This window comes from Mus caroli, chromosome 13, assembly GCF_900094665.2.
Source record: "Mus caroli chromosome 13, CAROLI_EIJ_v1.1, whole genome shotgun sequence".
NCBI classification, from domain to species: Eukaryota; Metazoa; Chordata; class Mammalia; order Rodentia; family Muridae; genus Mus; species Mus caroli.
This window is the reverse complement of record NC_034582.1, coordinates 72720672-72732265: the sequence shown is the minus strand read 5'-3', so window position 1 is coordinate 72732265 and position 11594 is coordinate 72720672. Positions and strand designations below refer to the sequence as shown.

Sequence of the window (11594 nt, the reverse complement as noted above, 5' to 3'; positions counted from 1 at the left end):
CCTCTCCTCTCCTCTCTTCTCGCCCCTCTCTCCCTCCTCTCCTTTCTCTCACCCACTCTCCTCTTGCCCTATCTCTCCCCTTTCTTTTCCTTACATATTCTACTAGTTGTCGCCCTTCCTCTTTCTCTCCCTCCTTTTCTCTTTCACTCCTTTCCTATAGAAGAGAGAAGACTAAACTTGAAAAAAAAGGAGGAGGAGGCACCCCTCAGTATTCTTCTTATCGTTATTATATATATATATATATATATATATATATATATATATGATTTTTTTTGGAGGGAGGGTGTTGGTTCCCAGCTGAAGAGCACTTATTTAAAATACTAAAAAAAGAACATTTTTGGGCGATCTCCAGGGTTTTTTAACTAGCTCTGTGTGTTATAGCAGAAGAAGCAGAAGAAGCAAGAAAGAGGAAAAGAAGAGGATTATTTATTCGACCTACTTTGGATGTCTCTCTCGCTTTCTCTTTTTCCTTATTTTCTCAAGCATTTTCTTCTGATTTTTATTTTTTTCCTATTTCGCTGTGAATTCGTCGCTGGCGTGAATTATCTCGTATTTTTCTCCCCCTTCCGTCACCTCCCGAAAGAAGAAGGCAGAGAGAACCCGGCGCCACCCGCACAACAAAAAGAGCAAAGTGTGTGATCTTCCTCGCCGGCTGCCTCCCGCTCTCCAGCGCTGCCTTCCTGAATGGCTGGCTGCGTCCGGCCCTGGACCTGGCCCCCAGACACCCGAGCGCCCTGATCCTCGCCGGCAGCTTCGTCCCGATCCTGCTCGACTCTCCCAGCTCCCCGCACTCTTGAAACCGGGCGAGGGCTCCCGCCAGGACAGCAACGGCGGCACGGGCAGCCCCGGCCTCGGCTTGCTCTCGGGCTGCGGCCCCGACTCCAGCTCGGACTCCCGCCCGGGCCCCGGCTCCTCCAGCGGAGCACGCAGCGGCGGCCAGCTCTTCCAGCAGCGTCTGCAGCCGCGACCTCCTCCTCCGCGGCCGCCGCCGCCCTCGCCGCTTCCTCTATGTCGGCTCAGCCCGCGCTCTGCGCGTAGCCCCAGCGGCCAGCGGCCAGCGGGCGGGCGGGCGGGCGGGCGCCCGGCGCGGGTGAGCGAGTGTGTGTGCGAGTGTGTGTGTGCGCGGGGGTGCGGGCGAGGCGGAGGGCGAGAGTGTGCGCGCGCCGTGGCCCATGCCCGCCGCCCCCGGCGCTGCGCCCCGCGCCGCTCCCGGCTGCCGCCTGTGCCATTTCTGATTTTGCAAGTTGGGGAAGAAGAAAAAAGCGAGAGAAGGGAGCTCGCTCGCTGGGGGGTGGGGAGGGGGGAGAGAGAGAGAGGCCCCCCCAGGAACGGAGTGCGGGGGGAGCGGGCGAGGGGAGCAGGGGTGTTGGGGGGGGAGCCTGAGAGCCTGGGGGGGCTGCAAAAAGAGAGAAAGAAAACAGCAGGAACCACAACAAAACGCCAGCAGGGCGGGCGGGCGCGCAGCAGCAGCGGGGCGGCTGAGGCAGTAACGGCGGCGGCGGCGGCGGCGGCGCAGGCAGAGGCCGGTGCCCGGCTCGGGCTCGGCTCCGGCGACCCCGGGGCGCCCGGTGGGCCCCCCGCCCCCTCCCCCTCCCCCCTTCCCCTTCCCCTTCCCCTCCCAGCGCGCCCGCGCGCCCCGCGGCCCTCGGCGAGCAGCTCGGCTCCCCCCAGCGCTCCCTGGGCCCAAAGATATGGCAATGGTAGTTAGCAGCTGGCGAGATCCGCAGGACGACGTGGCCGGGGGCAACCCCGGCGGCCCCAACCCCGCAGCTCAGGCAGCCCGCGGCGGCGGCGGCGGCGAGCAGCAGCAGGCGGGCTCCGGCGCGCCGCACACGCCGCAGACCCCGGGCCAGCCCGGAGCGCCCGCCACCCCCGGCACGGCAGGGGACAAGGGCCAGGGCCCGCCAGGTTCAGGCCAGAGCCAGCAGCACATCGAGTGCGTGGTGTGCGGGGACAAGTCGAGCGGCAAGCACTACGGCCAATTCACCTGCGAGGGCTGCAAAAGTTTCTTCAAGAGGAGCGTCCGCAGGAACTTAACTTACACATGCCGTGCCAACAGGAACTGTCCCATCGACCAGCACCACCGCAACCAGTGCCAATACTGCCGCCTCAAGAAGTGCCTCAAAGTGGGCATGAGGCGGGAAGGTGAATATTTCTTCTCTGCTTCTCTCCCTGCGCTTCGCCCGCCTCCCTGCTCTTTCTTTCTCTCTCGCCTTGGTGCCTGTGGCTGTGGGGATGGGGCTTCTGTGGTCCCAGCCGGTCCGGGCTTCCCAATCTTCGCTGCTTTCCTCCCCCAGCGTCCCCCCCCCCCCAGCTCGCTGCCGCTGCCTCCCCCTCCCGGCCTGCGCTCCTCTCCCCGGCTCCTCCACCCCGCCCGCTGCCTGCTCAAGATTGTGTCCCTGGGATCGTGAGCTGTAGCTTAAAAATCCCTCCCTTCCTCTGTTGGATGTGCTCCGTGTGTGTCTCGTTCCCGCTTGTGTATGAGGATGCTTGGGGCTGTGCTAGCATGAACTTGGGAGGGGTGCTGATTTTCTGCAGAAAACCGTTTCTCTCCGTGTGTGTTTTTGTTTTTTGGTTTTTTTGTTTTTCCCATCCTACTTTCTCCTCTGCCTCATCGTACCTTTTATTTATAATGGGAGAGGACTGGGGCTGGAGGACCCTGAACCATAGATTCATTGCTGCCACCATCCTTTAGGAAGCTTAGCTTGGAAAAAGAGGAGTGAGATTTATTGCACTTGTAGGTCTAATTAGGGGGGAAGGGGGGCTTCTGGCCTGTTCACTGGCTCCCTCTCCTCTTCAGGGATCTGGGGCCGCCTCCTCCCGAGCTGTGGCCTTGTTTTCACCCCTATACTTTGAAAGGAAAGTTTGTGACTGAACCCTGCTTTCATAGTAGTGTCATTTTTAAAGCTTGATACTCGTTTTATTTCTTCATCAAACTCCACCCTCTGCTTAAATACTGCATACAAATTACAATTTACAACGGCATTTACCGATCCTTCTGATCTGGCTATAATGCACAGACTGCAGCTGGCTTGAGCTTCTGCATCATTTAATCGATGTGTGAGATTTTTTTTTATTAAGCACAACTTTTGATGTTTAATTTGGATATGCTTGATGTTCATGTGGCATGAGATGGAACACTTTTCTTACAAATATATTTAGCGGTTTATAGTTAAAGTTTATCTCCTGGCAATCATTAAACATATCTTATAGTCAAATTAGTGAACCAGTCAATTTCGAAGAATGTAGATTACTTCTTCTTGTAATTGACTTCAAAATTATATTTTATATGCCACAAGAAAAGAAATTGAATTCCTTCAGATCTCAAGGAGAAGGCAAATATGACGACTTCATTGCTAGCTCCAGGGAGATTGTGCAGGCATCTGAAAAAACAAAAACAACAAAACAAAAAACTTTGAATTGTGCTCTCATTTAATTGAAAAATAACTGCCAAGTTCAAAACTATAATTAGAAAAAGTATTCTAACCATTGTGTTTCAAAGAGCGTAAACCGCACTGAAACTCTTGTTGGAATTAGAACCAAAGAAAATGATGTAGAGCCTGAGGTAGGACAGCCCTGTGGACATGGACCTCGCTCTACTAATTTGTTGGGGGATGGCAGTTCAGTAGCCCTAACTTTCCCTAGAGTTGTCTTTGTTTACATGGCAATTGAAAATGCTGGCACAGTTGAAGTAAAACATACACATTTAAAAAAAAAAAAAAACTTTGGTCAGCTTTAAGAACTCAATGCATGCTTACGTTTTGCATTCAGATGGGTAATGAATCCAGTGTTTTTGCAGTTGCAAGCTCGCGCATTCACTGGGCAAAGCTGGCTGCAGGTTGCAGTGGCATCGCACAGGACAGACATTAATTGTAGTTCCTACTTTTTTTTCAATATGTTTGGCTACTGTAAGTTCAACTTCTTCTTGAATTTTTTTAATTTTCTGTTTCTTTTACTAGTGAGAAATAGTGGGGCAATCAGGAGGAGGGAAGATGGGAGGAGGTGTGTGTAATGCTTGCTGGTAGTCCAACTCAGTAAGATATATAACTTGTATCTTTTAAAAATTATTCTGTAGCACTTTAGAGATTATGGGAACATTTTATACACTTGCTGCTTGTTTGCAAGTGAAGAGTGTTCTAAGGTTTGTGGCTTTCTCAGGTTTCACTTTTAAAGGAAAAACTTTGATTTGTATCATTCTGAAAGGATTTCATTTATATCTGTGTTGCTTCTTAGTAGCTGGGAGGTTGGGTAGTACTTTCTTAGCCATCCTGAGCTAGGGGCCTTGCAGTCAGGCCTAGTTCTTCTCTAGCTAAAATAGCCAGGGATGCAGACTATGGATGGACACACGGAGCTGGTGAGGGTAGATGACTTCACCCTAGATCTCCTAGCAGTGTGATCTGTGAGTAAGACCCAGCAAGCAGGAGAAGATGCTTCGGGAGCGAGTGACTGCAGGAAAGAACCACAGTGCGTTGGGTGCGCGCTGCGGCTCGGCGATGTTCACAAGCCCCCCTGGATGCACATTGCCTCTTTTCTCTCTTTCTTTTTATCAGCGGTTCAGCGAGGAAGAATGCCTCCAACCCAGCCCAATCCAGGCCAGTATGCACTCACAAACGGGGATCCTCTCAATGGCCACTGCTACCTGTCTGGCTACATTTCTCTGCTGCTGCGCGCAGAGCCCTACCCCACGTCGCGTTATGGCAGCCAGTGCATGCAGCCCAACAACATCATGGGCATCGAGAACATCTGCGAGCTGGCAGCCCGCCTCCTCTTCAGCGCCGTCGAGTGGGCCCGCAACATCCCGTTCTTCCCGGATCTGCAGATCACGGACCAGGTGTCTCTGCTACGCCTCACCTGGAGCGAGCTGTTCGTGCTCAACGCGGCCCAGTGCTCCATGCCCCTGCACGTGGCGCCGCTGCTGGCCGCAGCCGGCCTGCACGCCTCGCCCATGTCCGCGGACCGCGTCGTGGCCTTCATGGACCACATCCGCATCTTTCAGGAACAGGTGGAGAAGCTCAAGGCGCTGCACGTCGACTCTGCCGAGTACAGCTGCCTCAAAGCCATCGTGCTGTTCACGTCAGGTGAGGATGCGGTCGCGGGGTGGGCAGGCTGTGCGGGGAGCTGGTGGGTACGGTGATGCGAGTCCCTGGCATCCTGCAGCTCCCGCACCGCCGCTGTCGCTGTGAGGCCGGGCGCTCGAGCCACCTTGGGCCTGCCCAGGGTCTGCAGCACCGGTTTGTGGTTGTCGCCGGCCGCGCCGCTGCCATCTTGGGAGCGTAGTGGTGCTTGGAGCGGAGGAAGCTCAGTGAGGCCAGCGGCCTGGCCTGATGGATGGCCTGGACCCAGCGCGCCCCGAGAGTGAGGCGACTGTGTGTCTGGGGAGGCAGGGCATTGTGGATCGTCTAGCTTCCGTGTGTGAACTCTGTGTGTGTGTGTGTGTGTGTGTGTGTGTATGTGTTCGCGCGCGCGCATGTGAGTGTGTGTGTGTGTGTGTGTGTGTGTGTGTGTGTGTGTGTGTGTACAAGAGCTCGGTGTTTCTGTGGGAGGAAGGAAGAAGAGAACGTGGGAAGGTGGCTTCCTAGTCTGTGTGGCACTCTCCTTGGATGAGTTTCCCGACAGAGAGACACAGACAGAGGCGGAAAGGGAAGAATACGCACAAATAAATCATAAATAATCTCGCTTTATTGCTGCTTGATTTTCCCTTATCGGAAACCATTCATGTTTGCAGTTGCTGAGGTTATTGAGGGTCATAAAAAACGGATTCGATCTAAACAAGAAAGATAAAAAACAAAAGCAATACTGTAAAACCCGCAAGCATGAGAGCACTCCGGGCCGGGAGATAAATTTCATAGCTATGCAAACACACAAACACTGGAAATTTAAAAGGATGCCTTAAAATATCAAATTAAGTGTAGGCGGTGGTAGCATGCATGTTAACAATCTCTCTTATGATAGATGGTTCAAATTAACTTCCAGGAAAGTGCATTAACGTTGCCTTTGAAGGGCTCTGGTCTAAGCCTGTGAGAACACTATCCGCTTTTTATTATTGGAACCTACAAGAGGGAACTATATACACACTAGGGACAGCAGGTAACAGGGAAATACAAACAAAGCCAGAAAGAACTCTGCTTGGGCAGAGCTGCTTAGATGGATCTTGGGCTTTGCCCACTATAAGCAAGGTTAGTTGCAATTTTACCACCGTTATTGACACTATTGTTTTTAATTCCTAGATTAGGAGAACAAATAAACCATTCTAATAAATCTATCCTAGTCAGGCCCTCCAAAAGCCAAATTAAAACCATTCAGGAGCAGAGATGGCAAAACTCTTTTTCCCAAGGCCTTGTTAAAACAGGAAGCAGTGGAATAATCTATCAAGATTTTTCGACTTCCATGCATGGAGAGTCATATTTACATTGTATTAAAATGACACTAAAATTTGCACAATATTGTAATGTAGCAAATGTAGTATTAATATCGATCTGAGCAGCAGATAATTTATTTAGATAAGAGCAGCTCATTTGTATGCAAGGTGGCTAGAGCCTTGGACTTGCCCCCTCCCCTTTTACTTTCAGTGCAAATGCAGGTCTGCTTGTGAGAGAGGGAGTCATTCTTTGCAAGGGTTTTAAGTGCAAAACTTAAAACAAATGGAAGATTTATTGAATAGCTTCCTCCGACTTTGAATGCATTTTATCTTAACAAGTCTTCTTGATGGAAATGTGTTTTTCAAAAGTGACAAAGAGCCTGGGAAGCAGTGAGCAGGGTCCTTTGACTCTGGCAGGCCCAGGGCTGGCTGGTGCTCTCCTACCCATCCGTTTAGCCAAATCCACCAGGAAGGGAGCCAGTGTGGAGAAGCTAGGGTTGTAAAATCCCACCCAGTGAAGTATCTTAAAGCAGAAGTGTGTGCCGGGGAATTGTACAGAGGTTTTCTCAGCAAAGGTCTCCCTTCTCTTTTCCTTATGCCCCTAAAGTTCTCCAAATACCCTTTACTTTGCTGGTCTTTCTCTGGGAAACGTCCCAGAGAAAGAGAGGGGGGGGGGAGGCAGGCCTAGGATTATGTGGGCTGCAGGGAACATTGTGGAATAATGCACCTTTGCTTTTAAACTTCCCATCCTAAAACATTCCTGTGAAAAGTCCCTTCACTTAAAAAAAAAAAAAAAGTTTTCCAAAGGAGTTTTTTGAACCAAGTCTTCAAGGTGCAAGGGCTGCTGAGACATGAACAGTAACATTATTTTGTTGGAAAATCGCAGACAGAATATCTGTAAATGGAAATAAACCTATCAGTAGTAATTCACCCCCCTTCACCCACCCCCTTCCATACAGCACATTTCCACTTTTGACTAAACTTGTTTTGATTGCTAGCCAGAAGGGAATTCATTGGAAGAAGAGAATTCACAGGAAGCCTTCCCTACGCCATCCAACTTTTAAGGAAACTTTGAATGATGGAAAAGACAGTTTTAGACATATTGTCCAATATGGCTTGCTCTGGCTAAGTATTTGAAGCTGGCATGAGCGTCCCCCGTGGTGGTTTTCACATTTGGCCTCCGGATGGTGTGTTTAATCCTTAATATTCTGGACATCATCCAAAGACTAGGTCATGACCTGAACTTACTTTGAAAAAAATTCTTTAATTCATACACCTAAATATCCCTTCAAATAAATGAGACTGACTCTGAAAAGAACCATCTAGTTAACATAAATACAATAAATCCATTTTCTGCACAAGAATAACTTTGATTTCTAGTTATGGCAGCTGATTACATCTATATTTCCTGAGCACTAAACTCTTCTGAATGCACAACATGAAATATATTCTCTGCTCTACAAAGGCTAAACCGGGAGGGCCTGAGCAGTAATGGTTATTTATTTACATAATTTCTTCTCCTTATACTGTAGAAGAAATACATTGACAATACCATATAAAAAGTGAGACATGGGTTTTCTATGTTCTGTCTCCTTTTCTTATCTGGAGTATAATTCATGGGGGCAAATATGTACTAAATTATACCCTTCGCTCACCTCTCTTTACCATCACAACCCACCAATTGATTCACTCATTCTGTCTGTCTACAGATGGGAGAATCCTGCTACTGGGGGGAATGATTAAGTCGTATGTGGAGGTGGGCCTGAACTAGGACTCACAATGATAAAGGCCATGGGGATAGGTGACTGGGATGATAAAGACCACCAGGGATAGGTGACTGGTACCTGAAGGGGCAGCCTCAGTCTCAGGCATTCCATTTCAAAGGGAGAAGGGCCTGAAAGCAGCCACTGTAGGGCCCAAGTGTACCTGTCTAAACTTCTCCTTGGAGTTGTTTAAGGAATGAGGAAGTGACTTACTCCAGGGGTCCTGATGTTTTGCTGATTTAAGAAGATGTCATATAGATATTTAAGGGAACATTTCATATTATCTTTCTCATATTGTGTTGTCTGTGGCTAAGACTATCCCTTGGTGTGGGGGACAGAAAATGTATGCAGTGCAAGATATATGTAAATACATCACACACAAGTCTGTGTGATGGCCATGCAGCAAGTTTAGGCTAGAAAACGGGTCCAAGGGCTGACCTAAGAGTCCCCTATCTATGTACTAATGCCTCAAGGATGTGCTCCTGTCCTGGTCTTGCTGGCCATAATAATCTCCCTGGCATCCCAACTCAGACCAATGCGGATGCACTGCACCAGCTGGATGCAATAATTAGACATCTGAGAGGAACCCAGTCTGGACCTGGGGTCAAAGGAGACTTGCCTCAGAAGTTCTTGAATTATATCACCAGTTTTATTTAAATATTTGCTTAAGGCCATACCCTTGTAGATGAAGGTGGCAGAGTACTTTGTGAAGCCTAGTTCTTGAACTGCTACACAACATGGAAACAGCAGACATAGATTTCGCTTTGAATAATTTGTTGTTTTCTTAGGGTCACACTTCCCCATTATACAATGTTCTGTTACAGGTGTTGTCATACATAAATTCCTTCTCAGATGTATATATTAGCAAGCGCTGTCTTTGATCTCTAGCCAACCTCCTGACTGGCTAAGGGTTCCTCTGTGATCTTCCTGGTTTTAAAATACATCTTACTTGTATTAAGAAGTAACATAGGAAATGAGAGAGAAGGGCCACCGTTTCTCTGATTCCACGTTCCTCTCCCTTTGCTTGGCCCTGGTTAGTGGATATAGGAGAATCTGCTGTCTTGAAATATTTTTAGATGACCCCAAAGAACTTTGGTTGGTTTGAAATAACCACAAAGGTTTTCAGTTGCCATTATTGTATAAAGTGCCTTGTGCACTTCTCTCTTGGCCCCTGCTGTAGGAATCCTATCTCCCCCCTCCCTCCCCCACCACCTCCCTCTGAGTTTCCTACACCCCAGTTCTGAGACAGAAGCTGCCTCTAGCCTAGCTTTGTGTCTGATTGCTGAAGATGTTCCCTTTCTGCAGCCTGGAGAAACTGAACCATAGTCCTCATGATTATTATACAGCTTACAGAGATGTGACCAGTTTTCAATTACTTGATCTAAGAAAGATAGAAGTGTCCACTCTCACCGAGGAGGATTTGCAGGGCTCTGTCCTGCATATATAGTTGATCTCCAATTCTACATTGGTATAGCACAGGCTTGATCTGGTTCTCCATTCTGCCAGCTTGTGATCCCCTATCCCCTGCCACGTGTATTCACTATACAATCTAGGTTCTACTTGAGCTTGCTGGTTGGGGTCAGCTGGCTTGGGGGGGGGGGACTCGAAGAAGCCTTTAAAAACTGTTTCCAAGGCTGTATATTTCTTTAGGGGTTCCAAGCACCCCAAAAATCAAGCGGGAAAGGGGCAAATGCTTTCCTTTTAATGAGCACAACCAGAAATGTGCTCCCCTGAAGGAGAGAACAGGTTGCAGTACACAGCAAACATGGATTCACCATCATGCATTATTTAATCCAAAGGTGAAAGAGGGGAAACAAAGCCATGGCCAGGCTGCACCTCTGTGCATGTGCACCTCTCTCCTGGTCTCCCAAGCATGGTGAGGCTTGGATTTCTTGTTATTTGTGTAGGGGGTGGGAAAGAGGATGGCAAAGAAGCATGGAGGGAAGGAGTTATTTTCCTTTTCTTCTATTTCTTTTTCCTTTTCTCCTCAAAATATTAATGGTGTGTATGCCTTTCCTTCTCACTCACCTAACAGTCTGTTCCCTTTCCCTGTCTCTCCCTCCCGTGGCTGCTCTGGCAGATGCTTGTGGCCTGTCGGATGCTGCCCACATCGAAAGCCTGCAGGAGAAATCACAGTGTGCACTGGAGGAGTACGTGAGGAGCCAGTACCCCAACCAGCCCAGCCGCTTTGGCAAACTGCTGCTGCGATTGCCCTCTCTTCGCACAGTGTCCTCCTCTGTCATCGAGCAACTCTTCTTCGTACGTTTGGTAGGTAAAACTCCCATCGAAACTCTCATCCGAGATATGTTGCTGTCAGGGAGCAGTTTCAACTGGCCTTACATGTCCATCCAGTGTTCCTAGACTTTGGGTGTTTCCCACCTGACCCTGCTCCCTGACTCCCTAGAGACTAAGAGGACTCTCCCTGACCAAGGACTAAAAAGCCTTTGGGGATGCTGGTATGATGGACCAGGCAGGCCAGGCAGACGGGAGGAGGGCTGGGAACAAGAGCAGCCCACTCTGCAGGAATGCAACCTGAGCTGCAAACCAGGAGAAAAAGAGACTCATTTAGGATCTGATCTGTAAGTACATTGGAAAGGAAAGAAAAAGGACCTCGTGTCTGGTGAGAAAATGAAAAAAAAAAAAACAATTTGGAAGAGAGGACCATGAGAAATTTAATAAAATAGATGGACCTTCCAGGATTTATTGTGGATGGATGTGGATATATTCTGTACAGAAAACTACTCATATGGAAGTGGACTGAATCCTATGTAGAAACACACACTGAACATTGTTATTCATTTTGTAAAATACTAGTGTTTATTTTCATTTTTTGTAAAATTTAAACATCGTATGCGCATAAACAAAAATGAACAAGAATTAGGGGGAAATAACATTTTCCAAATAATTATAAAAAATTTGTCCTGTGTCTATGTATCTATATCTGTTTTGTATTTTTTCTGGTTCCAAACCAGATTTCCTGTGATTCTATACTAATAATTTTTGATATAACCCTTTGCTTCTTATAATGAGTGCGATATATGTTGTCGAGGCTGTTCTTCAAGAATTAAAATTGAAGTGAAAATTTAAACAAAAATAAAAGAATTTAGCAAAACCCATGTGTCTGGTTGCTTGAACTACACCCTCAGAGCAAGAGGAGCTCCTGGGTAATTTGTGGATAACTGAGTATTGTTAGCATCTGGATTGTTGAGAGGTAGGAGACTTTGAAGGTCCCGTCGGCTGTATCTTTTTCTTAGGCCACTGCATCACTTTTGCAAAGCTGAAGGCAAGGCCAGGCTGTGTATGTGATGGGATAGGAGGGGAAGGCTGGGCCTTGGTGGCCAGACAGAAGTTTTGTTTTTTTAAATTCTTTCTGAGGACAGCCCTGAGTCAGGGGCCAGGGGAAGCCAAATTGCTTTTGAGGCACAATTTCCAGGCACATGGGTGTCACAGCTTGCTTCAGTGACCCAGTGTCA

General features: G+C 48.5%; 1 protein-coding gene across 1 annotated transcript; it reads left to right on the top strand.

Moving 5' to 3' along the window:
- The first annotated feature begins 10 nt into the window (after positions 1 to 10).
- On the top strand, positions 11 to 11233 carry Nr2f1 (nuclear receptor subfamily 2 group F member 1). Its single transcript, XM_021180488.1, has 3 exons — positions 11 to 2145; positions 4551 to 5078; positions 10202 to 11233. Exons 1-3 carry the CDS (start codon positions 1692 to 1694, stop codon positions 10480 to 10482), a joined length of 1263 nt encoding a protein of 420 aa, XP_021036147.1. The 5' UTR covers positions 11 to 1691; the 3' UTR covers positions 10483 to 11233.
- The last annotated feature ends 361 nt before the right edge of the window (positions 11234 to 11594 follow it).